The sequence below is a fragment of the Penicillium pulvis genome (genome assembly GCF_028828015.1).
Source record: "Penicillium pulvis strain IBT 33274 chromosome Unknown contig_12_segment0_segment0, whole genome shotgun sequence".
NCBI lineage: Eukaryota > Fungi > Ascomycota > Eurotiomycetes > Eurotiales > Aspergillaceae > Penicillium > Penicillium pulvis.
The window spans coordinates 348,387-372,372 of NW_026643072.1; the positions used below are offsets into that span (position 1 = coordinate 348,387).

A 23,986-nucleotide genomic window follows, 5' to 3' on the forward strand; every position below is an offset into this window, starting at 1 on the left:
TTTCTCACAGGAGAATGAATGGAAGAGGGAGAGAAGGCATGAAGTGTTGCGGCCCAAAGTCACCTGTTCCTGTTTCTTTTGGGGTAAGTGGGGCCTGAGGCTGCAGCTAGAGATTGGTTAGTGTATCAGAAAACTGTCTTCGGTATTCTGATACTATGCATACTTCCATTTTAGTGCTTGTCTCTTGCTGCTTTTATGTCGCAAGATCGAAAGTTTGGCGTGGAACGGAGAGAGGAAACTTGCAAGAGGCTTGTCTCTGTCCCAGTTCCAGCTAAACGGTGCTTGATGGATGCCCGATGCCCGTATCATAGTATCAGAACCCCATGAATAGCTCTTAACTGCTCTGGAATCGTCATGACCCATATGCTTAAACAGCAATAACCAAACACTCGACTCAATGCTATGTCAACCAAATGCTATGTCAACCACCTAACACCATGAGTCTGCGGGGCTACTTTCAAGTAAAGCAATATTCACGTGACCCAAGCTTGGGCGCATCAAAGCGGCAGTTGTAAGGAAACCTTGGAAACACGGCATGTATAGCTGCATGCGTATTACTTCTCTTCTCGTTCAAGTCCTTTTCTCCCCCACAATTATGACCGTTCCTTCCCATCAACCTATCATTCATGCCTATCGAAGCCTTTACCGACAGGCCCTCAAAGCCATCCGATATTCTACTCCCGCCCGGCATGTCTTACGATCCACCATGCGGAGTGCCTTTCGCTCAAATCACACCGAGTTGGATCCCTCTAAGATTGCCAACACTTTACTCTTTTTGGAACGAGCCACCGACGTCCGCGGTCTAGAACACAAGATTATGAAGAACTTGATGTTAGCGAGATATTGGGAACAGCCCCATATTGCCAGAGAGTCACGCGTGTAGGTGGCCCCATTATAGCGTCAGAGAACGGAATGTGTTTAATTTTGACTTGGTCGCAGATTAAAAGTTCTAGGTCTCGGCAAAGCAGAAGATAGATTACGCAAGAATGCTTATGAGCATTATAATTTGACTCTTGAACGCCTGAACGAGAGCCTGGGGACATGCCTGAAGTGAGGAGATAGATCCACTGCCTCTCCGATTCGCTGCACCACAGATCCTCCGTCAGGCGCCCGTACGTCGACTTTGGGCATAAATGCCAAATGAGGCGCCAAAGCAGCTCTCCCAAAACGGGAATATGGGTGCTTTCCCTGACCTCTGCTTTTCTCGACCTGGAAGAGGGCTCTTCCCACTCAACTTCGCATCTGAACTTGTGTGGATGAGGTAATCCACGCCTCGAAGGTCCATTGTCCTGAACCACTCGACGAGGACAAACAGGCTTTCCATCGGGCTTTTCCATATATGGGAAATTGCAATGCATGACCAGATTCACGAGATGGAATACATCGTGCTGCATGCCTGGTGGCCTAAATGGACCAAAAAACCACATATTGATATTTGATTTGTCCTCAGAATTGACGATATTCTAATATATTTACCTTGCTCCAATATTTTTGATCCTCACGCTTTAATCTGTAACTCCATAAACTCATAGTCCTGGCTTCCATTGTATAGTTTACATTGGCAGTACACCATCCTTGTCCACAGCGATGATTCAGCATAATCACATGCCAGCACTTGAGTATGATTATCCAACCACACACGATCTTCAATCTTTGATCTTTCGAGATTTTTATATGAATTTATGCTTTTACTCCTAGAAACGTTGTTTGATAATTCTAAATGTGATCCCAGCCCTTCATGAGCAGCTTCATCTCTTCGCTGCTGACTGACCTCGGACTTCTTACCCGCACACCTCCCCGCCACCCTCAACCCGAGTCGGAGTTCCCTCAAAGCGGACAAACAAAGTCATCCTCGAGTGAACCCAGCCAACCCACCGTGAGCGACCAAAAATCCGATCGTGGAGCCTCAGAGTCTATTGCCGGAGATGCGGGGTCCTTGCCCAGCCCTCCTTTCTTTCAAACCTTACCGAAAGACATGGATGGCCGCACCGCAGACCTGTCGGTCACTCGACCTCTGACCGGCGAATTCATGGCCGGGGATCGAACCGACAATGTAAGCAATTCAAATACAGACCACAACCCTATGACTCATCAGGATTTGTCTACTCAACACGACGATTCGGCGAGACCAACGAACGGGCCAACCAGTACCGACCCGAGCCTGGGACATGAAACAAGGCACGGCACTCAACAAAGTCCGCGTCAGACTTTTGACATTGATGAGCTGGGGAAAACCTCTTTACCGGCGGATGATGGCATGAAGTTACTCAGGAATAAAATCCACGCCATACGGGACTTGAATCTCAATAACGATGAAAAGGCACGAAGGGTTCACTACCTCATGACAGAAAGCTATAACTCTACTCGACCATTACCGCCTAACTCCCCAACTCTTACTTCTTCTTGCTTGGATGCACCCGCAAGCCCATTATCCCCTCAAGTGAACCCAGTGAATTCGAAGCCAACGAGCCCCACATTGACCGCGTCCAATACCCAATATGAAAGCTTGTTCAATCTCACAGCCGAAGATTTACAACCTTCATATGTGCCGAGAGTCGAACCCGAATCACCTATAGTCGAGACAGGCGAGGAGGATCCAGATACCGAAGAGTTGAACGGGGTGCTACTAGGCTGCCAGCACTACATGCGAAATGTCAAGCTTCAGTGCTTCACCTGTAAAAAATGGTATGCGTGCCGTTTCTGCCATGATGAGTTTGAAGATCACCATTTGATTCGCCGAGACACGGAAAATATGCTATGTATGCTATGTGGCCATCCCCAGCCTGCGGATCAGCACTGTAGGCAGTGTGGTGAACAGAGTGCGCAATATTATTGTGATATCTGCAAGCTCTGGGATAACGATGGCGAAAAAAGCATCTATCATTGTAATGATTGTGGCATATGCCGGATTGGCCAGGGGCTTGGAAAAGATTTCTTCCACTGCAAGGTGAGTTAGCAGCTCCTCTCAATATGGCGGAAATGCTTATTCTTCCATAGACTTGCTGCGTCTGTCTGCCTATCTCGATCGAAGACACGCATCGGTGTATTGAAAGATCCACCCAGTGCGATTGCCCCATCTGTGGTGACTACATGTTCACTTCTCCAGAAACAGTGGTCGTGATGCGATGTGGTCATAGCATGCATCGTAAATGTCTAGAAGAATATTCAAAGAGCTCGTTCCGTTGTCCAGTCTGCAACAAGACTATCGCCAACATGGAATCGACGTTCAGAAACCTGGATCGCACAATCGAGAGCCAGCCCATGCCTGTCGAATTCAAAGACACGAAAGGTCTCATTTATTGTAACGACTGCGGCGCCAAATCAGTCGTCAAGTACCACTGGCTTGGCTTAAAATGTGATTTGTGGGTCTCGAAAACAAGTTTGATAGGCTGGATGTAAGCTAATCAACGCAGGTGCGAATCTTACAATACAGCTCAAATCCGACTATTGCAAGGAGATGTTTCTGCTGTGCTTGCGGAGGAGGGCGTCGGTGGCTTCCCATCGCGGACCCGATCATCATCTTTGAATGCCAGTGAGGAGACGACAACCTCACTGAGAGCACTCCACCTAAATACGAACCCAACACCCGAGTCACGCCTCAGTGTTCCATCACCTGCTGGACCAGACCAGCGCTCTGTGCCATACAATATGGCCCACGGCCGTGCAATTTCCCCGGTCGTCAGTAATTATTTCGGCCTCCCTCCGGAGCGAGAACCTGAAAAGCCCTCGTCTTTACCTTTCTTCGGCGGCCCACCGCGAGCGGATAATGAAACAGATTATGGAGCTTTGAATTTCTTAAGCAAGAAACTTCGAGATCGCTATGGATTCCTTGCCGGTGATACGGCAGCCGAGGGCCCGTCAGAAGTCGATGAAGAAGACGAGGCAGAGTCCACGGACGGTTCGGCATCAGAAGAGGAGGATGACGATGACGAAGAAGAGGATGAGTACATGGACATTTTTGGTCACCGATGATCTCAATAAGCTTTGATAAAATGGTCAAGCAACACCACACACATGATGGATATCCCCAAACCCGGATTTTTGGCATCGAGGGTTAGGCAAATTCTTTCTCATTGGAGACTTGGTCCAGGTACATTTGGCGCCGAACTTGGGCCAACGACGTGACAGCCAGGATGGCGACATGAGTTCTTGGGTTAATCTAACGATTTAAAAGCCGGTTTGCATTGGCATGGCATACGCATAACTTTCAACTTAGCATTCGTACTGGCATCACAAATAGAGAGCAAGCATGAGGAATTTCACACTATCATTTTACTCATGTTTTCCAGGGCATTAAACTCAATGTTACTATAGTTTAGGCCATTAAAACTTTCCGTTACAGTGACCCCGACAGGAGTGCTCTTTTAGTGACTGATGGAGACCTTCTGTTTAACATCATTGGTGACCAAAGCACGATGTTCACACTTCTCTAAGCCTCCTTCACACTTCTCTAAGCCTCCTTCACACTCGCCTGTCATCCTCAGGGGAAAAACTTCTCCACGATGCCCGTACTGACCTGAGGACGAGAAGTTTTATCAGTTTGGAAACGCAGCACAATCCCCTGCATTTTTTAGCAGATGATCCGTCCAGCTGGTATATACACGGACGTGCAACCCCGGAGCTTCGGGATCCTACATGGCCTGGGGTGCGAGATCGCCAGGAACTCACAGCTTAAGCGGTTTTGAAATGTGGGGTCGAAGGAGTTAGTCAAGCGGATAAGCTTCCATACCCTTGTCCCCTTGTGTGTTGGGTTAACTCCCCCACCGGAACCCCACCGGAGTCTTTCCTGCCGAATATGAACATCCCGGAGTACACATTTGATACCGGAAAGAACACGACTTTGATACCAACCGAACTCGCTCAAACTCCGATTTCCCTTCCGGCGAGGGGGTTCCCCGATCCGAGGTACGTATAAGGACGGTTCATTGAAAGCTTTCTTCTTTAATCTCTGATCCAACGTAATCGTTTAGGATATCATGGATTATCCACAAGAGAGCTTTGTTGCGACGACATTCGCCCCAAATTCATTTTGGGCTCGTCGCCGTGAAGTGGTACGGATTCAAACGTTGCAACATCAGCTTCACATGCTTAAAGAGACTGGCCGGTATGAGGCATTCAATTTAAAGTGGCATCCTAGCTACTCGGTCCCTCCAACGGTCTATCCCATCCCTAATCACCAATTCTGGGATTCCGATGTGGCTAAGTGGATTGAAGGCGCTTGCTACTTGCTTATGGACCAATTCGACTTGGAAATCGATGCGGCGGTGAAAGAGCTAGTGCAGATGATCCGAGGGGCTCAGAAGGCAGATGGTTATCTTAACATCCACTACTCGGTGGTGGAACCCGGCAAACGCTTCACCAATTTGCGAGACATGCATGAGCTGTAAGATCTCTGGAGGCCCCTCTTATATACTTTGGCAACTCACGAAGAATATTCACTATGCAGGTATAATGCAGGTCACCTTATTGAAGCAGCCCTCGCCCATCATCTTCTCTATAAGAATGATGAACTGCTGTCACCGATTCTTAAGTACGTGGATCTTCTAGCTGCTACTTTTGGTGCTCAAGAAGGCCAAATTCCTGGCTATCCTGGCCATCCAGAGGTCGAACTGGCCCTCCTGCGCCTATATAAGGTATCACGAAACCCAGCGCATCTACAGCTGGCTCAGTTCTTCATAGAAGAAAGAGGGAACCCGAAGGGTGGGAAAGGAGAATGTCATTACTTTGATGCAGAAGCAAAGGCCCGCGGCGAGAGCGAGCATGACCTACCCATGTACTTCCCTGCTGCAAGAAGTTATTGGTATCAACAAGCCCATGTTCCGATTGTCGATCAAGAGACAATTGAAGGACACTCTGTCCGCGCTATGTATCTCCTCACGGCAGTGGCAGATCTGGTTCGAATTTGCCAACCCAACAGTAAAACTGGGATAAAGTTCCTTCCAGCTGTACATCGATTATGGTCCAATATGGTGGAAAAGAAGTCTTACGTGACGGGGGGTATCGGAGCCATGAAGAAGTGGGAAGGGTTTGGAATTGATTACTTCCTACCTCAAGGTACTGATGAAGGAGGCTGTTATGCCGAAACCTGCGCCGCGATAGGAGTGATGATGCTTGCCGAAAGACTATTACAGGTATGCCTTGCCCGTTTCAGCTACGATGGTCACTAATCAAACGATTAAAGATTGAACTAGACAGCCACTACGCAGACATCATGGAGCTATGTCTCTATAATGCAGTTCTGACGGGTATGAGCTTGGATGGAAAAGCGTTCACCTATGTAAATCAACTCGCGTCTTCCGATCAGGATATCTCAGAGCGCCATGAATGGTTTGAGTGCGCTTGTTGTCCACCCAATGTCACCCGAACATTGGGTTTTCTTGGTGGATACCTTTGGAGCCACACTATGAAGGATCAGAGTGCCGTTGTCAATGTGCATCTGTATTCATCGGCGACGCTGAGTCTCAAAGTCTCCTCATCCACAATGAACATCACGCAGAGAACAGACTGGCCATGGAATGGTGATGTGGATTTTGATATTCACACTGATGGGCCGCCTGTTGGTCTGGAGTTACGATTGAGAATTCCGGGATGGGCGACATCTTGGAAGGTAAAATCAGTCCCAATGATAAGATAATTTGAGAGCTAATCGTCATAGCAGGTCACTCCCTCTCCGGAGAAGCTTCATGTTCGAAATGGATATATGTTCTTGAGCTCTGAGTGGCTACAAGAGAATTCGCATTTCCGCCTTTCTTGTCCTATGCAACCGCAAGTGGTGCGACCAAACCCTCTGACCCTACAGCCCGTGGCATATGTCAGACGGGGACCAATTGTTTATTGCGTTGAGGACGTTGACCACCCTTGGGAATCGAATCATTTCAAGGTAATGCAGCCCATTTTCATGCAGAGATAAGCACTGATGTGAGAAACGCAGAAAATTCTATTTGATCCTAGTGTGACCTTGCTGGAGGAGCCACGGTCTGAACCAGATTCCTACATTGCTATTGTCGCCGTGGACGGGGTTGCAGGTGAGCTAGATACCTCGGACTGGAGTAGGCAAATTGCAGTTGAGCCTCATACGGAGACTGTCAAAGAACGAAGGAACTTGTGTTTCATTCCATATTACCTACGAGCCAATCGAGGTGGCAAGGGGCAAATGAGGGTCGGATTGAGAGCTGTCTAGTTGTCATATCTGTACATGAATGTTGAATCTATGGTGTACCTATGGGCGAGTTAGTATGAATGGATGGGAGCGATAGAGTGCCCTCAATGTATCAAATATATCATGGCAGTTCACACAACGTTTCAAAACCTCCGTATTGAATGTTTCACATTACATTTATGCAGAAAAACGATGACATTGTTTCAGATGAAGGGAATTGTGCGACCAATCTGTCTGTTATCAGGGTGTATAGCACTGGGAAGGCCTGGAGTCTGGGCAGAGTCTGGGCAGAGTCTGGGCGTACTCTCGACAAGCCAGATTCTGCCCCATTGATGACGATAGTGAACTATATAGTACGATCAAGTTGGCCTTGATGTCTTGACGATAGCGTCACGTGCACAGTCCCTTTATCACCGTTCCTTCCAAAAGCGGCTAGCGTTTATCGGGCGTCGCAGCTTCTCCGCCGAGCTTCGTCACATCCACTTGTGCCGCTGTTGCGGATGGGTAATCCCTGTGAAATCTTTGAATTTGTTGATTTCCAATTGCATATTCTAAAGCCCTGCTGGCACTTGCAAGCATCTATCTCAACTTGACTCTCCAAACCCCGTTCCTACATCCGTCCCCACGTGTCTGATCCCACGGCCCTGTCGCAGACCCGTAGCCATGGCGACTCAGGCTGCGTTGATTGCCGATACGATCATCGGGATGAAGAGAGCTTTGCGCCGAGAGCGTGATGGTATGTGATTTATTTCTCTGCAATCGTGTCAAATCGTGTCACTGACGTCCTGTCCCTCGCAGACTCTGGACCCGATGATCCTATCATGCAGCCCACGAACCGTGGGAATAAAATGAAAGCGAACGCGAAGTATGTTCGGGAAGGGGCAATGGGCTTCATTCATGCAGAGGAGTTTTACAGAGAGGTATGTTATTCGTTTGGAACCGCCCCTCCGCGGGCACAAATGTGGCGACTGGAAAGACTCGAAGACTGACCTATAACTTTTGTTCGGGTCAATAGAAGATCGAACATGCAGGCTACGCCCGCCATATTCTACAGCGAAACCCTATTCGTTATGATTCAGAGGGGGATGAACTCGACGAGGAGGATGAAGACTCTGAGGCAGACACCGCCGCGGCCGAAGAGAACCCGTTCTCGGGGATTGCACTAGAAAGTGGGTGATCTCTTCCATGCCTTCAACTTATCTCCTTTTATATATTGACTGATGTGGTGTGAACAGCACTTTTATGTCCCTTGAAACACCCCTCCGAACTCCCCACCCACCCTTCGCTGTCTCAAGCGTACACCTCGCAAGCCCTAGAACAGATGGCAGGTGCTGTCGAAGAGAAGCTGCGCCAAGAGAAAGCTCTCCTATGGCGTGCCAGGAACCTTCATCGTCAGTTTCTGGGGGACGCGGGATGGATGCCCTGTGGCGCTGTCGAAGCGCCTGAGGACCGGTACATTTTTGAGCCTAGAACTGAAGATGAGAACCCCCATGGATCTTCGGGGCAACAAAAACCAAGTAGGCTTGCAGCAACTTCAACAGCCAATGGAGATATCAACGGGGGCCCTGAGATACCCTCTATGGCATCCAGGGAAGCGCATCACACCCCCAATGGAATGGAGGGCGAGTTCCAGACCACAGAGAATGACGTGGAGATGGCTGAATACCCAGCTGGCTCTGGGGAAACAACAGCAAACCTTGAGACTAGGGAACCCAATAAGGCGCTCAAATCAGAAGAAGCTGATGCGACGGTGAACGACCTTCCACCCCACCCCACGGGTGCAGATGAGCCCCAAAGGAATGGGAACAATCTCAGCCGAGGTGGATATGTTGCCAATGACAAACCAGATGAAATGGACATTTCTCAAGATGGAGAGAAGGTCTATGCTAAGCGTACAATTGGGGATTCGAACGAAACACACGACGAAACTGAGCAAGACGCTGAGATGCACGACGGCTTATCACCTGAGCCACCCCGACGTATGACGACCCGGGCCCGGGCTAATGCAGCCAATCCTCAAGATGAAAACCAATCTCCATCTTCGGAGACTGCTAGCAGCTTTCTCACCCCGCACCCACTCTTTCTTATCCCGGACAACGTCCGCCCAGATGCGAACTTTGGTCTCCCTGCCACCGAGGCAGAGGAAACTCGTCGTCTTCTCTGGTCCTACATTCAAAAACAAGAAGAGACGGTGCGGGGGTTCGAGAATATGCTCAACTCCTTGTTCCGGGCGTGCCACATGAAGGCCAATGTACTTGAATGGTGCAAGGCGGAGGGCCACGTGGGTGAGATGAGCGATGGTGAGGATTGGTATGATCGTGAGAAATGGGGTCTGGCCGAAGGTGAGGACCTCAAAAAAGGAACCGACGAAGACGAAGTGGAAACAGTGGATGACAGTCGGACGACGGCCAAACGAGGTCGCGGACGGCGGGCATAACGCCATCACTCTGATTTTTGCCACGCCTAATTTGTTCTTTGTTTTCGGTCCCTTTTCAGTCTCATAGCGTGGTGTTGGTGGTATTCGGTCCATGCAGAATGACTCGTGCATTGGGCCATGGTCGGTGTCAATATACCCCTTGGACAATGGAGAATAAAATCTTGTCTCGTACTGCTTTTCTTATTTCATTTGAGTTTCTATCTTTTCAAGTGGTTGAAATCGTGTTTTTCTGCGTATATAGATGTTGATATACTTTGTAGAAGCCGTCTACAGGAGAATGACCTCAACGCCATTCTCACACCGGGAGTCAATTGCGATATCTTGACACATATCAAATATGTCACCTGAAACGGATATCCGAGTGCCCCTCTGTTGACTTAATGCCGCAATTCCGTAGATCGACACTCGGCTCTGATCAAGCGCGAGCTCCAAAATGGGTCATGTATATGAAGTTCGAGTTTCGTGTCTCAACACATGGAGACCCATTCCACGTCGATATCTTTCACTTCACAGGACTATATATCCTATATCTCCCACAATGTATAAGATTGACTTTCATCACCACTTCTATCCTCCGAATTTCACCAAAGGTAAGGCTCTTTTGTTCACCTAATTACAACAGATCAAGAAGCAGCTAACAGAATGCTTAGCTCTTAAAAAATCAGGCGGTGATCCATCAGGCTGGTATATTCCCGAATGGTCTCTTGAAGCAGACCAGAAACTCGGCAACGCAATTGGCAATGGCACCACCATCCTCTTCATGACTGCCCCAGGTGCATGCATCGAGAAAGATGTAGTAGCGGCAGCCCATCTCGCCCGTGCTTCCAACGAGTACGCTGCAGCAATCCGAGACGCACACCCAAAATACTATGGCTTCTTCGTCTTGTTGCCCTCCCTCTTGGACACCAAGGCATCTCTTGATGAAATTGCGTACAGCCTAGATATTCTCGGGACTGACAGGGTGCTTCTCTTCACCCGCTACGGCATAGACAACCATTACCTCGGACACCCGGATCTCAAGCCCACATGGGAAGAGCTGAACCGGCGACAGGTAGTAGTGTTTGTGCACCTAACCCACGCCTTCGATACAAACCCTGTGAACTCGCATCTACCACAGTCAATGTTCAATTACCCACAAGAGACCGGCCGTACAGCCATGGTTATGATCACCCAATGGCATACTGCGTGCCTACCCCGAGATGAAGATTATTCTCTCCCATGCTGACGGGACTCTGCCCTAGTTGATTAACCGTTCTGCCGCCCTGCTTCCCCACACACCAATGGATATTGGACTTTCTACTGAAGAGATCCTGGGCGAGGCACGTAAGTTCTACTTTGATATTGCATTGTCAGCTTCCCATGACATGCTGGATTTGTTGTATAAGATCGCGGACCCCAGGCATGTGCTTTTCGGTTGTGACTATCCGAATGTGCCTGTGCCCAGTATTCAGCTAATCAAAGAACAGTTTAAATCTTATCAGCATCTGGAAGGAGCCAATGCACAGGTCACAAGAGAAAATGCACTGCGGATTCTTCCCCTGCTGAAGCAGCGGTTGTCCCAATTAACTACGTGACTCGAGGTCGATTGAACTCATTAAGGAATGCGAATATGTTTGGTGAAATTTGTAAAGGGTATTGACTTCTCATCAAATGGACCTAATGCCACAAGATATCTACTACCTGGAAATGTACTGTGCTAAGACGGGAGATGGATCGAAGGTTTGGCGCAATGGGTGGATATCTTTGAGGTCGCGTGAGGGAGAAAGCTAAAGGGCAGTTGACAGCCCTAGTCGCCGGTATGCTTAAGCCATGGGGCAAAGCAAATGTCTATCGTCTACTTTTTTGTCCCAGCATCGTTGAAGATTCGGATGTATCCGTGTGCTAGATCACTGCCACCCCCCCCCCCCCCCCCCCCCCCCCGGAATGTAGCTTTTCGGGTTTAAGGGGTTCGGGCTGTTATATCTCGTTCTGGCCGAGAAGTTGTCATGTGCGGATCGTGGATGTTGAAAGTCCCAGCCAACCCTATTATACATGCACTGCATTTACTGCTTCTTGCCTCCCTGCTTCTTGGCACGCTCACGCTCACGCTTGGCATAGATCTCAGCAGTAAAGGGGCTGAATAGGCATGCATTAGTAAATTCTTCCAAGGAATGAGGTATAATAATCAAAACTTACTCCTCCCACTGCAGAGCGAACCAGTACAGCACAAAGACCTGGGCCGTCAACAATAGACCGGCCACACGACCCTTGTACAGAGCGACTCCCAAGAAGTTCATGGTACTTCCCCAGTACATCGGCGAACCAGTCACGTTGAACGGGAAGCCAGTGACGGGGGCATCCATCAAAATGCCGAAGTAGTCACCCAGGTAAGTTCCGGTCACGCCAAGGGCCCACATGCTAGACAGGACCAACACGGAGCCCACCACAAATAGAATGCCACCGATAATGGGCTGGTGTACGGGAGCGTAGAAAGGCTGCTCATCCAGAGCGACTTGGTACAAATGATCACGCAAGATACCTAGGGAGAAGATGGCGAAAGCAAGAGCATAGCACCCCCTGTAGGCTCCACCGAAGATGCGAGTCAGGACATGGTTGTTGTATTCTGGCGTTGTTAGCTGTGTGCAAATAGATGAAGCGTGTCATCGACTAACCTGCACGGGCAACAATGCTGCAAAAAGGTCAGTCCACGTGCATAGCATCATTCCAGGGGAGATTATGGACTCACTTCCAGAAAATGGGATTGAAGGCAATGCTGGCCGCGGACACTGCAAGGGTCAGCTCCCGCATCACATGCAAAATGCGGAGAAAGCAATAACAGTTCATTACATACACAATAGTGAGGTGGACGACAAATCGACAATGTCGGTGAGAGTAGCCATGATGGAGGTGCGTGAGGGAAGACAGACGGGAGGAAACCGAGGTGCGTGAAAAAGAGGGGGAAACTGGGTTGAGGAAAGAGAAGAAGCGGAAGATCGCAAGCTTAAGTAAACAAAAGTGACGTTTTCTCCGCAGTCACGGGATTCCATCTGGCGATCATTTCATCTTTGCCCTTTTGGTCATTTTGTCTTCGATTCGACATATCAGTATCACTGTTCTCTCCTTGTTCTACCCTACGCCCTATTGTTCAATGTCCAGTCAAGCTCCCCCCTCTTGATTTGCGGCGACTTGCCGTCATGAGAGGTAGAGCTCTGGTGCGTCTTTGGGGAGAATGGCCCTTCACCGTCGAGATCTGCTCTTAGCCAGTATTGGTGGATTTATTGCCTGGGGTCTGGTAGTGCGCTGGCTACCAATCCTCCGTTATCTGGGATATGCACTAGCTCTAGGGGTTGCACTGTCATCCGCCAGTCTCCTGGCTCTGGTGCTCTTGACGACGCGAAATCAAACCGAAACCCGCAGCGCAAAAGAAGTCTCGGTCGCGTTTATCAAACCTAATAACTGGCGCAAAGAGCTTTTCAATGCGCGGAAGACTACCCGATACCGACCGCGACCCCTCTATCCAGAGTCCTTTGTGGTGTCCGAAGGAATTGACGAACTGCTGTCTCTTGTGACTCGGGATTTTGTCTCGTCCTGGTACCAAAATATTAGCCCAAGCCCTATATTTGCAAATGAAATCGATAAAATCATTCGCATTGCCCTGGAGAATTTTCGAGATAGACTCCTTGCGGAAGACCTGATCTCACTGATCGTGTCCCGTATATTTCCAATCTTAACTTCCCACCTCAAAGAATTCGACATTGCCGAGCGTTCTGTTCGTGGACGCAACCTGAGTCGAAATGTGACCGAATCGGAGGAGCTGGACTTAGCGATTGCCAACAAGTTCCGCGAGGGCCGCCTTCATCCGGCAGTCGGTCTCTCCTCGGTCGACCAGAAATCGCTCCAACAAGAGTACCTCAGAAAGATTACTGTGGGATTCCTTCCCCAGCTGTTTCCAGAGAGTGCGCTCAAAAGTAGGGCCGTTTCTGTTCTGATACGTGAGATTATATCATGTGCAGTCCTCCTGCCAGCCGTGACGGCGTTGTCTGATCCCGACACTTGGAATCAGCTGATGGAGGCTTATGGCCGCTCGGCTTTGCAAGATAGGAAAACTGTGCGCAAATTACGGGCTGCACTCGATGAGCATGCCTCCCCCGCCCCCAAATCCAAACGGGGGCAACCCTTCCCAAAACTTTCGGCAAATGACTCCGAAAGAGCCTTTGAGCGCTTTGTTCGAGCTATAAGACGTTGCAATAATCTATCTGATGCCCGTCGGTTTCGAGCACTAGTTTCTAGCCAATTGAAGAGAGAGAGTATGGTGGATGGGCAAGATCAGGTCTACCTCAGACGCCTGGAAACAGGTAAAAGGGTTTTGGATCAAAAGGTCGCCAAGCTTGCTGTGCCAGGGGAGTCTTCTCATATGCCTCCTGTGACAGCGAGGCATGTGCGGCATGGTAGCTCGTCTACAGCCCACGAGTCTTCCTTGGTAGATGTACTGCACAATGCAGCTGGTTTATCTTATTTCATGGAGTTCATGGACCGTCAACGATTAATGCCCCTGGTTCAGTTTTGGATAGTGGTTGATGGTTTTCGAAATCCGCTGGAAGATGACTTTGGAGACGAGACGGCGGCCTCAGTGACATGGACGACGGCCGATAGGAATGATTTGGCGCTTCTGAGTGAAACTTATCTCACCAAGCCAGAACTTAATGTCTCCGATGAGTCGCGTCGGATAGTCAAGACGTTCCTAAGCGCAGGGAAGCGAGCAACTCCAGAGCAATACCGCAAGGCTCGGACTGTGGTCTTGACCACCCAATCAGCTGTGTTGGAACATATGAAGAGTGCTTACTATCCTAAGTTCAAGGAATCAGACTTGTACTGGAAATATATTGCGTCGGATGAGGCCTCGGGCTCTCATCGGCCGGTGGCCCCTCCTTCTCCACCAGCAGCCACTCTTGAGCCCCGCGAAAGGCGGCCTCTTCCTCCTATAACAGCTCGCACAGCCTCACAGCCGGCCAGCAAGCCGGCTATGGACCTTCGTAGGGCCGCCGTTTCATCGAGCGATGTGCGAGGTATGGGCAAGCTTTTTGAGGATGAAGATTCACCACGACGATCTATAGATTCGGAGCGATCGGCACCTCTGTTTGACGAAGATTATGATACGGATCAGCTTGCCATGTCCACCAACAGCCTAGGAAAGGATTCCCAAAATGGCGATAACGATGCAAGTCAGAGTCATGTGCTTGAAACCATAGAAGCCGCTCTCAATGATATCATTATCAATGAGCCCAAGAATCCAAGAGTGGAGGACCTCAAGGGCAGTGATATCTCCTCTTCTTCTCTCTTTGGAAACCATTCGGAAGCCTCCACCCGGGGCTCACCCGAGACCCCGCGAGTTGATGGGCGCATCAATGAAAAGGCGAAGAAAAGCATCGCATCACTGGGTCTCGTGGACCATGCATCACGACTTGGTGTATTTGACGACGATCTTTTCCCGGACCAGCAGAAATTCATCGAGGATGAATATGAAGAACCAGTTGGCGGGGAATACAAGGACCCAGCAGACGAGGTACATGAAGCTGCACCTGGCGATCTTGGACTTACTGAAGCGATTGAGGTTCTAACTACCGAAATCGACAAATTGACCGCGCAAGATTCCGTGGTCGAGGCGTTGACCCGAAAGGCCGAACTGACGAACAACACGGCCGAATTGAGAATATTGCGCAAGTCCAAAGCCAGCATTGAACGTGAAGTCCATCGCAAAGAGATGCAGCGGCAGCAGTATATCATTCAAGAAAGTGACAACAGTCTCTACGGCCGGTCTACAGTCCGCATCAAATCTATCATGGTCGGCAAGGAGGAGGATGGCCGGGAATTTGCAATGTGTAAGTGGTTTCTTAGGTCTTTCTTTGCTTCGTGAGCTAACCTTTCCTTTCAGACGTTATCGAAGTTCAACGAAATGCTGGTGAACAGATGCCTGCCGCATCCTGGGCGGTTCCTCGCCGCTACAGTGAATTCCACGAACTTCATCAGAAGCTGCGTATGAACTATCCTTCTGTTCGACACCTGGAATTTCCTCGGCGGCGTGTGGTCATGAAGCTCCAAAAGGAATTCCTTCAGAAACGGCGGCAAGCTCTAGAGGGATATCTTCAGAAGTTGCTTCACCTACCCGAGGTATGCCGCAGTCGTGACTTGCGAGCCTTTCTCTCTCAAAGGGCAATACTGCCTAGAGAAGACTCACGCAGTAGCGAGGGTGATACCAAGGACCTGGTCACGCGGATTTATAATTCCGTCGCCGATGGAATGGATGATTTTCTCGGCAACTTTGGTGTCCTCGATCAATTATCCACGGCCGGCCAGAATCTCATTTCAGCCGCGACGAACCAGGTGAACATCAACGCCAGCACCGCCCATGATCCCGCCCTCGCCACTGAAGATGCTGTCACCACTGCCGAGGCTGAAGCGGAGTTGAACGCATTTGAAGACCGTGAGCTCGAGCCCTTTATCAAACCCATATGCGATCTCTTCCTAGAAGCCTTTGAGCTGAACCGTGGGAACAACTGGCTGCGCGGTCGCGCCGTCGTTGTTGTTCTGCACCAGCTTCTCGGTGGTACTATTGAACGCAAGGTCCGGGATAGTGCCCGTTCCTTGTTCCAGGACGACTCTATGATGCGATACCTTGCTATTGCTCGTGATTCCCTCTGGCCCGGTGGTGTCTTGCGCAAATTCCTACCGAGGTCTATGGCGGATCGTCACAAAAGCCGCACTGAGGCCACCGTCGTCCTGGCTACTCTGATCCCAGATCTGGCAGCCAATGTTGTCGGTCGCGCCAATGCCCAAGCTGCTTCGCGCCGACTCTTCGCTACCTTGAATAATAAACCTCTCAATACCCACCTGGCCTTTACTCTTCTCGATGAGATCGTTCTGGCCCTTTTTGGCAGTCGGGAGCCCGGTCGCCCCCGTTAGTTTCTGCCTGCATTCAAGAATCACTCATGACATTTTGATCTAGCGAACGTTTTGTTTCTCCCCATCCACATAAGCCCTGTTTATTTTCCATTTCCTTTGAACTTTCCTGTACATACCAATATTCATCGCACCTGGTGCCTGGTACATAATGACACCCAATATTAAGGTCTTTTAAAATTATGCCAATAACATAGTATTTTAGCCTGCGTGAAAGCCGCTCAGAGGAGCAATTTAAAAAAGGGTGCTAAGGCGCGGGTTGTGGGCCCCTAGTGGATCCACCATGCTTAGCGCAATGCTCACTCCCGACGTCATACTACACAACATTTGAATCATTGGAAATTAGTTGGATTATCTGAGTGAGATAAAAATGAAAGAACAGATGCAGGAGACTTCTCCGATCATCGGGTCTCACCCAGGTCATGGAACATTCGGAGCCGAATGATTCCGGAGTGGAACAAGAAAACGCAAACAAAGAAAAATACATAGGACCCGAATGAAAGAAGATTGATAAAATAAGATGAAAACCAGCACAGCTTCAGCCCGCGTCCTCTTAATTCTTGCTTCTACATCCCAGAACCAGGAGAAACACACGATTGCAGAAGTCGGGATCCTGTGGGATAAGGTCAAAAGAAAGGCTAACCGTTAGATCATAAGGGCAATAGAAAGATATAGCCGAGGAGTGGGTTGAACTTTGTCGTTGCAGATAAGAAAAGAAGCATCAAATAATAGAGATAAGACGGGGTGCCATTGGCCCCTGAGGATCGAGTTGGATCGATCTACTCTTCGTCCTTCTTCTTCTTCTTGGATTTCTTGCTATTCTCGTTTTGGTGTGGTGCGGTGTTCTTGTCGGTTTGGTGCACGATGAACCGTGTCCAGCACTCTTCTTTGTCCCACTCGAAGCCAGCGAGGTAGGGTTTTTCCAACTCATCGTCGGCCTGGGTAAGGTTCTAGTCAGTGGCTTATATGGAGATGCGGAGGGTGAAAAACGTACCTTCTTCTTGAACTGTTTGTGGATTGCTTCTAGCGCGTCCTTGATTGTGACACCCTTCAGATTCCGGGCGGTGACTTCCAGGCCCAAGGGGAAGTGCAGGTCAATCTTCTTCACGGGCGGATTTGTGAGTTTAAGCTTGAGGATGTCCTTGTCTTCGACTGTGTTTGGTGATGTGTTGAGTCTCCTTGAAGGGGATATTAGTGAATATAATAGTTGTGACAATAGCAGACCACTGACCATCCAGTCTTCTGGGTCTCGATGGGTAGGGTGATTTCAATCTTTTGCTCCTCTATAATCTTGCATTAGTGAAGATGTCAGACGATGATTCATTACCAAATTTACCTAGGTCCTTGATGTTCCAGACATCTTCGGCTTGAGATGAGAGTCGCCTGGACTTCTTCTCCTTCTTGACTTCCGTTTCTGTTGGGGCAAGTGGCTTTTCATCTTGTATGGACAAGCCAGCGATAGCAGAATCGACCTTGGTAAGTGGAACAGACATGATTGATGGTTGAGAGATCAGTGAGGATGATGGAAAGGAGAAGTATTGAAAAGGAAAGAGAAAGGAGAAGAGGGGAAAGAGCAGGTGATCAGAAGAGCGGGGGTTTACAAGTCAAGGATGTCATTCCGTATATACTGTACTTTGTACTTCTACAACCAGCTTCCCTTCTCCATCAGCTTTATCTTCTCATCTCAATCTCAATCTCAATCTCAATGTCTATATCCCTGTCCAACTCGTGGATTTCAACAGAACGATTTCATTTCCCCAGACCCAAATCAACAATCCCAAAGGAAACGTTTCGTATTGCTTGTACACGGCATCCCCGGATCACACGAGCAACTGACATCAGGGGGGCGGGAGTGGGCCAATCTGGGTGCTGCACCCCGCATTCTACTCCACCCGGCTTTATTTCTGCGTCCATTCCACTCAGAACCTCGAAAATGAGAATGAGAATGGATGCAAAGTGAAATTCAGAGCAAGAGAAGAGAGAATGGTTATTCTCATGCGCTCAATTCCTCGTCAACCCTTGGATTCCACCTGATGCACGAAACCCCTCAAGGCCTGGTCGATCACCTGACATCATCAGCCCATCTTTGAGAAGCTCACAACATGCCATTCTGAGTTTCCAGGTCCCCTTTATTGGAAAGAGCAATGACTTCAGATGGTTCCTACACTTCCGAGCTCATTCCACCGAGCTGCTGATCATCTGATGGGCCCGGGTCGCGGGTGGATCCTCCGTTCCCCACATCGGGCCCAAGCCACATAACTACCGCGCATATAGCCATTGTTCTTCTAATGGGCCTTCAGCAATTGCAAAGAACACCGACCTTCTGACTTTGACTCATTGCGAACCATCCTGGAGTGGAAATATCTATACATCTATATCTATAACAAGCACAATCTATCAAAGGAGCCTAGCTTTACTGACGACACAGTAGTGAATTATAAAAACCAATCAGGATACAGGGATAATTATTACTCACTTGATAGCAATGACAGAATGACAGGGAATGTGCTACATACCGCATCTAGATATAAGCATTTGAGTTGCCTTGGTCATTGCTGTAGTACTGAGTCCCGTGGTGACCGGTTGTAGAGGGATTGAGGATCCTAGGTGCCTGTTGACCGAAATATCAACAGTTCCTACTCCAGACGTTCTGCACCTTCATTAGTGGGATGATAATTCCAATAGTATTTAAATGATACATGTTACTTAGTTATATGGAATATCTGATCGCACATGTGGCTACCAATAGTTCCCTTACCTGGGTTGGTATTCTCAATTACCCATATAACGTGGGCCTGGGCACTAAGATCCTGTTTTGATCAGTCAATTGAAGATCAAATCCGTGCTCCGGGCTGTAAAAAGTCAATAGCTGTACTATTAGACACGACGAGGTGCTCTCTCGAGTCTACGGATATATATATATATATTCATATTCAACTACCGCATGAGCCGCAATTTATGAGTTCAATATGTTGCAAATATACAGTTTCCTATTCTTTTTCAGTCTTGGATCAATCTTGAAAATTGCTACATAATCATGTAAAACCCCGGGCAGTTCATCTAATCAGCACTACCCAAGTAAAATTCAAGATCTGATATGCGGCAGATGATATAGTAACGACATCGTGGTACAGCTGCTCTCACCATAAAGCATTGAAATTCACTGAGTGTCCCGGGGTCCCAGAAAAATCTGATACGCACTCTTTAATCCATTCAATTATACTTAAGTCTATAATCGTTCAATCTGATTCCATTATCGAATTTCTCTACTGTAGGTCTTTAAGGCGGTCAGGTGTATTTTTCTGCCGCTGCATTCACGCATCTCGATCAACTTCCAGATCCGCGCAGTCACTTTTTCCAGCTTTCTCCACGCTGCTCACAGCACCCTTTCTATCTCTTCCTACGCCGCCTCCTTTCATCTGGAGCTCAGTGGCTGTAAAAGAACCCAAATTTCTCAATTTTATCCTCCTCATCTCCGAACTCTCTCACCATCACCCATAGGAGCTCTCTCTTTCGCGTGCCCTTCTCAATGTCTCTCTTTGGTGCTCCCGCTGCGGCGGCGACAACAGCCGGACAAACCAATACCACTGGTGACATTTCCAAAGATGTCACACTCAACCAGCCCCCGGAGGATAGTATCTCGGATATGCGATTCTCGCCCACCAGTGAACATCTTGCTGTCGCGTCCTGGGACAACAAGGTCCGAATCTATGAGATCAGCCCCACTGGCCAAAGTGAAGGAAAGGCGATATTGAACGCAGATGCGCCTGTTTTGAATTGTTGCTGGTCTCCGGTAGGTCTTTTTTGGTCATGGTCTTTTGTTCCAGTCTTGTCATACAGCAAGCTAACATTGCAATTGTTCTCTAGGATGGATCCAAAGTGGTCGGTGCAGGTGCAGACAACATGGCCAAACTCCTCGATCTCGGTTCCGGTACCACTACTCCCGTTGCGAAACACGATGGTCCAATTCGCGCCTGTCATATGTTCCCCAACCCACAAGGCGGGTCACCGCTCCTGGTGACAGGCTCATGGGACAAAACTGTCAAATATTGGGATTTGCGGCAACAAACCCCCATCGCCAATATTGATTGCCAGGAGCGCGTGTACACAATGGATGTTAAGAACAAGCTGCTGGTCATCGGCACTGCTGATCGCTACATCAACATCGTCAACCTCGACCAGCCAACCAAATTCTACAAGACCATGCAATCCCCCCTCAAGTGGCAGACGCGGGTAGTCAGCTGCTTTGCTGATGCTTCCGGATTTGCCGTTGGCAGTATTGAGGGCCGTTGTGCCATCCAGTATGTCGAGGAGAAAGATTCCGCCTCCAACTTTTCCTTCAAGTGCCACCGTGAAACCCCAGCCAACAACCGCGACATTTGCAACATCTACTCCGTCAACTCCATCTGCTTCCACCCCGTCCACGGAACCTTCAGCACTGCCGGTAGTGACGGCACCTTCCACTTCTGGGATAAGGATGCCAAGCATCGTCTCAAGGGTTACCCGGCCGTTGGCGGTCCTATCTCAAGCACCGCCTTTAGCCGTGATGGAAATATCTTCGCTTACGCTGTCAGCTACGACTGGAGCAAGGGCTACTCGGCCAATACCCAGCAGACTCCTAACAAGGTTATGCTGCACCCCGTGGGGCCGGAGGAAACTAAGCCTCGACCAAACCCTCGGAAGCGGTGATCGAGGTTGCAAGCGAAGGGAAAGGGGCTAGATTTGCTTCCCGCGTCGTGGAGCGATTGGCGCTATGAGCATTTAATGAAACTTTATCATATCGGCGTGTATTTTTTTAAGACAATTGCGAATGGGGATATTTGAAACCTGATTGAGTATCTACGTAGTTCTGCTGTAGTTCAGTATTAAAGTCTTCTTAGCTTTGGATAGCGATACAAATGGAATTGCATAGAACTAGTAGAATCAAATCTGCATACTAGGACTTTGTCCCTTTAGTAAGACCTATTGGGTTTATTCTATGCTGTAGACTACGAGTGGGTTTTGCTATGCACAAGGGGGTATAAACACTAGCCAGATAATCACATGCCAAGGATATACTTCTCCAAAAAAACACCTATTCTCGTAGATTCATGCGTTTATGATCGACATGCCAGTCGTACATCAAGTATATCAAGACCAAGCCCACTTCAACCCAACCGTGACCATGACCCGAACCCTCCATGTCGTGCGCCGCAGTTGGAAACTCACTCGTTATCGCTAGTCGCTATCTCAGCCGCTTCAGCCTCCGTACAAAACAAAAGACTTTATATCATGCAATTCTTTCACGAGGAGGGAAGGGTAACCTGTGCGACACCGTCGGTGACCTTCTGCACAGCCTCATCTTGAGAACTGGAAGCTGTCACGCTAACGCCCTCTGCACCACCCTTGGCAGTAGCCTCCACACCAGTAGCAGCCTTGCTCTGCTCCTTCTTCGCCAGCTTCTTCGCCTTTGCAGCAGCCTTCTTGGCAGCGGCCTTAGCAGCCTCCTCGGCCTTCTTGGCTCGGTCAGCTTGGGAGCCACCGAAAGCCTCGCGCCACTCATCGGCCTTCTTGGGATCAATACGAGAGAACAGGTACTGAGCCTTGCCAATCTTGTGGCCAGCCTTGATGCTGCTGGGCTTCCATCCATCCTTGAGCTCCTCGATGGTAGGGATCAACAGGACCGGGGAGTTCAGCTGCTCCAGGATCGACTTGGAGGTAGCGGGCATGTACGGGGAGAAGACCGCGGAGAGCAGGTGGATCAAGTTCAAGACAGCTCCGACAACGGCCGCGGCACGCTCGGGCTCGTTGGCAATCAGGGCGTTATCAAGACGATTGGCCTGGATCAGACCGTTACCAGCCTCAGCGATGCGCATAGCAGTGGTCACACCGGCACGGAGGTGAACACTCTCCATGTCCTCAATGTACTGGCGCAGGTGAGTAGTAACCTCCTCCTGGAAAGGAGCGAAGTCCTCGGGGATGGTGAACTCAGGGACAACGGATCCGTAAGAGGCCGCAACGAGTTTGATGACTCGGTTAACGAGGTTACCAAGCTTGGCCAGCAGCTCGCTGTTGTTGGCATCAACAAATGACCGCCACTCGAAGAAAGTGTCTCCGGTTTCAGGGCGGTTCTTAAGCAAGTAGTAACGCCACACATCTGCGGGCACACCGGTCTCTCTGGCGTTGGTTCCGAAAACACCGACTCCTCGAGACTTGCTGAACTTACCGCCCTCGTATTGCAGGTACTCAGTGGCGCTCAAGTGGTGGTTCATAGTCCAGGTGTCCCGAGTACCGATCTGAGTAGCAGGGAAGATGACACTGTGGAAAGGCACGTTGTCCTTACCCAGGAACTGGTACAGCTGCACATCCTCCGGGTTGCGCCACCAAAGCTCCCAGTCCTTGGTGTAGTTGGCAGTGATAGAGGGGTATCCAATGCAAGCCTCGAACCAAACGTACAGCACCTTGTTCTCGAATCCCTCTAGCGGGACGGGGACACCCCACTTCAGGTCGCGAGTGATACCGCGGTCCTTCAAGCCCTCCTTCAACCACGACTCGGTGATGATCCGTGAGTTCTTAGGCCACTGACCCTTTTCAATTGACTCGTTCGCCCACTTCTCAACCTCCGGCTGGAGCTTGTCAAGCAGCAGGTGGATATGTTTTGTCTCGCGGCGCACCGGGGTGGCTCCATCAAGCTTACACCGAGGCTTGATAAGGTCAAAAGGATCGAGGAGGTGACCGCACTTATCACACTGATCTCCACGCGCATCATCATAGTGGCACCGGGGGCACTCGCCCTCGACATATCGATCCGCCAGGAACGAGCCGTGTTGCTCACAGAATGGCTGTTCGGCAGTCCGCTCAGCCAAGAAACCGTTCTCCTCAAGTCGCTTAAAAATCGCCTGGGAGATCTCGGTGTGCTGCTGGGTCGGGGTGCGGCCGAAGTGGTCGAATCCAATGTTGAACCATTCGTACACTTCCTGATGAATCTTATTGTACTTGGCGCACAGCTCCTCGGGAGTCACCTTCTCTTCCAGCGCCTTGGTCTCTGTTGCTGTACCATACTCGTCCGTTCCGCAGATGTAAAGTGTTTGACGACCGCAAGCCTTGTGGTATCTTGTGATTTTCAAATGTCAGCTTTCTTTGATCATAGTGGGGTTCGTGCGTTGAGTCATACCTCGAAAAAGCATCAGCACTCAACACAGAGCCGACAACGTTGCCCAGATGAGGCACATTGTTAACGTATGGCAATGCGCTAGTAATGAGGATATTGCGCTCGCCCTTCTTGGGCAAAATTGGGTTTGAAGCCGCCATTGTGGTTTGTAGATGAGAAAGATGGAGGGGAAGCCGGAAAATCGAGAAAAGTGGGCTTTATCAGCTCGTGACATCCGCCCCGCATAACTGTATCAGCCAAAGAAAAAAAATATCCCTTTTCATACTCACCCCCTTGCTTTTATGACATCTCCAATTTCATACAG

At 49.4% G+C, this 23,986-nt stretch overlaps 10 protein-coding genes across 10 annotated transcripts; 7 read left to right on the forward strand and 3 right to left on the reverse strand.

Moving 5' to 3' along the window:
• Positions 1-595: 595 nt before the first annotated feature.
• Positions 596-1,054, forward strand: N7503_001355 (uncharacterized protein; the record flags this gene model as incomplete). Its single annotated transcript, XM_057060902.1, has 2 exons — positions 596-879; positions 940-1,054. The coding sequence occupies 2 exons, from the start codon at positions 596-598 to the stop codon at positions 1,052-1,054; spliced, it is 399 nt and encodes a 132-aa protein (XP_056924864.1).
• Positions 1,055-1,738: 684 nt separating this feature from the next.
• On the forward strand, positions 1,739-3,972 carry N7503_001356 (RING finger and CHY zinc finger domain-containing protein; the record flags this gene model as incomplete). The annotated part of the gene is made up of 3 exons (XM_057060903.1): positions 1,739-2,947; positions 2,998-3,362; positions 3,414-3,972. The coding sequence occupies 3 exons, from the start codon at positions 1,739-1,741 to the stop codon at positions 3,970-3,972; spliced, it is 2,133 nt and encodes a 710-aa protein (XP_056924865.1).
• Positions 3,973-4,976: 1,004 nt separating this feature from the next.
• On the forward strand, positions 4,977-6,910 carry N7503_001357 (glycoside hydrolase family 127 protein; the record flags this gene model as incomplete). Its single annotated transcript, XM_057060904.1, has 4 exons — positions 4,977-5,383; positions 5,447-6,131; positions 6,182-6,607; positions 6,659-6,910. The coding sequence occupies 4 exons, from the start codon at positions 4,977-4,979 to the stop codon at positions 6,908-6,910; spliced, it is 1,770 nt and encodes a 589-aa protein (XP_056924866.1).
• Positions 6,911-7,822: 912 nt separating this feature from the next.
• On the forward strand, positions 7,823-9,596 carry N7503_001358 (RXT2 domain-containing protein; the record flags this gene model as incomplete). The annotated part of the gene is made up of 4 exons (XM_057060905.1): positions 7,823-7,895; positions 7,958-8,079; positions 8,175-8,328; positions 8,395-9,596. 4 exons carry the CDS (start codon positions 7,823-7,825, stop codon positions 9,594-9,596), a joined length of 1,551 nt encoding a protein of 516 aa, XP_056924867.1.
• A 538-nt stretch (positions 9,597-10,134) lies between these two features.
• Positions 10,135-11,067, forward strand: N7503_001359 (uncharacterized protein; the record flags this gene model as incomplete). The annotated part of the gene is made up of 4 exons (XM_057060906.1): positions 10,135-10,186; positions 10,247-10,755; positions 10,838-10,919; positions 11,063-11,067. The coding sequence occupies 4 exons, from the start codon at positions 10,135-10,137 to the stop codon at positions 11,065-11,067; spliced, it is 648 nt and encodes a 215-aa protein (XP_056924868.1).
• A 440-nt stretch (positions 11,068-11,507) lies between these two features.
• N7503_001360 (bifunctional phosphatidyl-N-methylethanolamine N-methyltransferase/phosphatidyl-N-dimethylethanolamine N-methyltransferase) lies at positions 11,508-12,577 on the reverse strand. Its single transcript, XM_057060907.1, has 5 exons — positions 12,427-12,577; positions 12,322-12,361; positions 12,248-12,264; positions 11,772-12,198; positions 11,508-11,711 (listed from the first exon to the last, which is right to left on the reverse strand). Exons 1-5 carry the CDS (start codon positions 12,473-12,475, stop codon positions 11,639-11,641), a joined length of 606 nt encoding a protein of 201 aa, XP_056924869.1. The 5' UTR covers positions 12,476-12,577; the 3' UTR covers positions 11,508-11,638.
• A 227-nt stretch (positions 12,578-12,804) lies between these two features.
• Positions 12,805-16,598, forward strand: rgsC (putative intermediate filament protein (Mdm1); the record flags this gene model as incomplete). Its single annotated transcript, XM_057060908.1, has 2 exons — positions 12,805-15,454; positions 15,508-16,598. The coding sequence occupies 2 exons, from the start codon at positions 12,805-12,807 to the stop codon at positions 16,533-16,535; spliced, it is 3,678 nt and encodes a 1,225-aa protein (XP_056924870.1). The 3' UTR covers positions 16,536-16,598.
• A 623-nt stretch (positions 16,599-17,221) lies between these two features.
• Positions 17,222-18,238, reverse strand: N7503_001362 (uncharacterized protein). The gene is made up of 4 exons (XM_057060909.1): positions 17,869-18,238; positions 17,764-17,815; positions 17,527-17,710; positions 17,222-17,470 (listed from the first exon to the last, which is right to left on the reverse strand). The coding sequence occupies exons 1-4, from the start codon at positions 18,023-18,025 to the stop codon at positions 17,312-17,314; spliced, it is 552 nt and encodes a 183-aa protein (XP_056924871.1). The 5' UTR covers positions 18,026-18,238; the 3' UTR covers positions 17,222-17,311.
• Positions 18,239-20,061: 1,823 nt separating this feature from the next.
• Positions 20,062-21,221, forward strand: sonA (putative nuclear pore complex protein (SonA); the record flags this gene model as incomplete). Its single annotated transcript, XM_057060910.1, has 2 exons — positions 20,062-20,325; positions 20,400-21,221. 2 exons carry the CDS (start codon positions 20,062-20,064, stop codon positions 21,219-21,221), a joined length of 1,086 nt encoding a protein of 361 aa, XP_056924872.1.
• Positions 21,222-21,814: 593 nt separating this feature from the next.
• N7503_001364 (methionine--tRNA ligase MES1) lies at positions 21,815-23,822 on the reverse strand (the record flags this gene model as incomplete). The annotated part of the gene is made up of 2 exons (XM_057060911.1): positions 21,815-23,624; positions 23,686-23,822. 2 exons carry the CDS (start codon positions 23,820-23,822, stop codon positions 21,815-21,817), a joined length of 1,947 nt encoding a protein of 648 aa, XP_056924873.1.
• Positions 23,823-23,986: the final 164 nt, after the last annotated feature.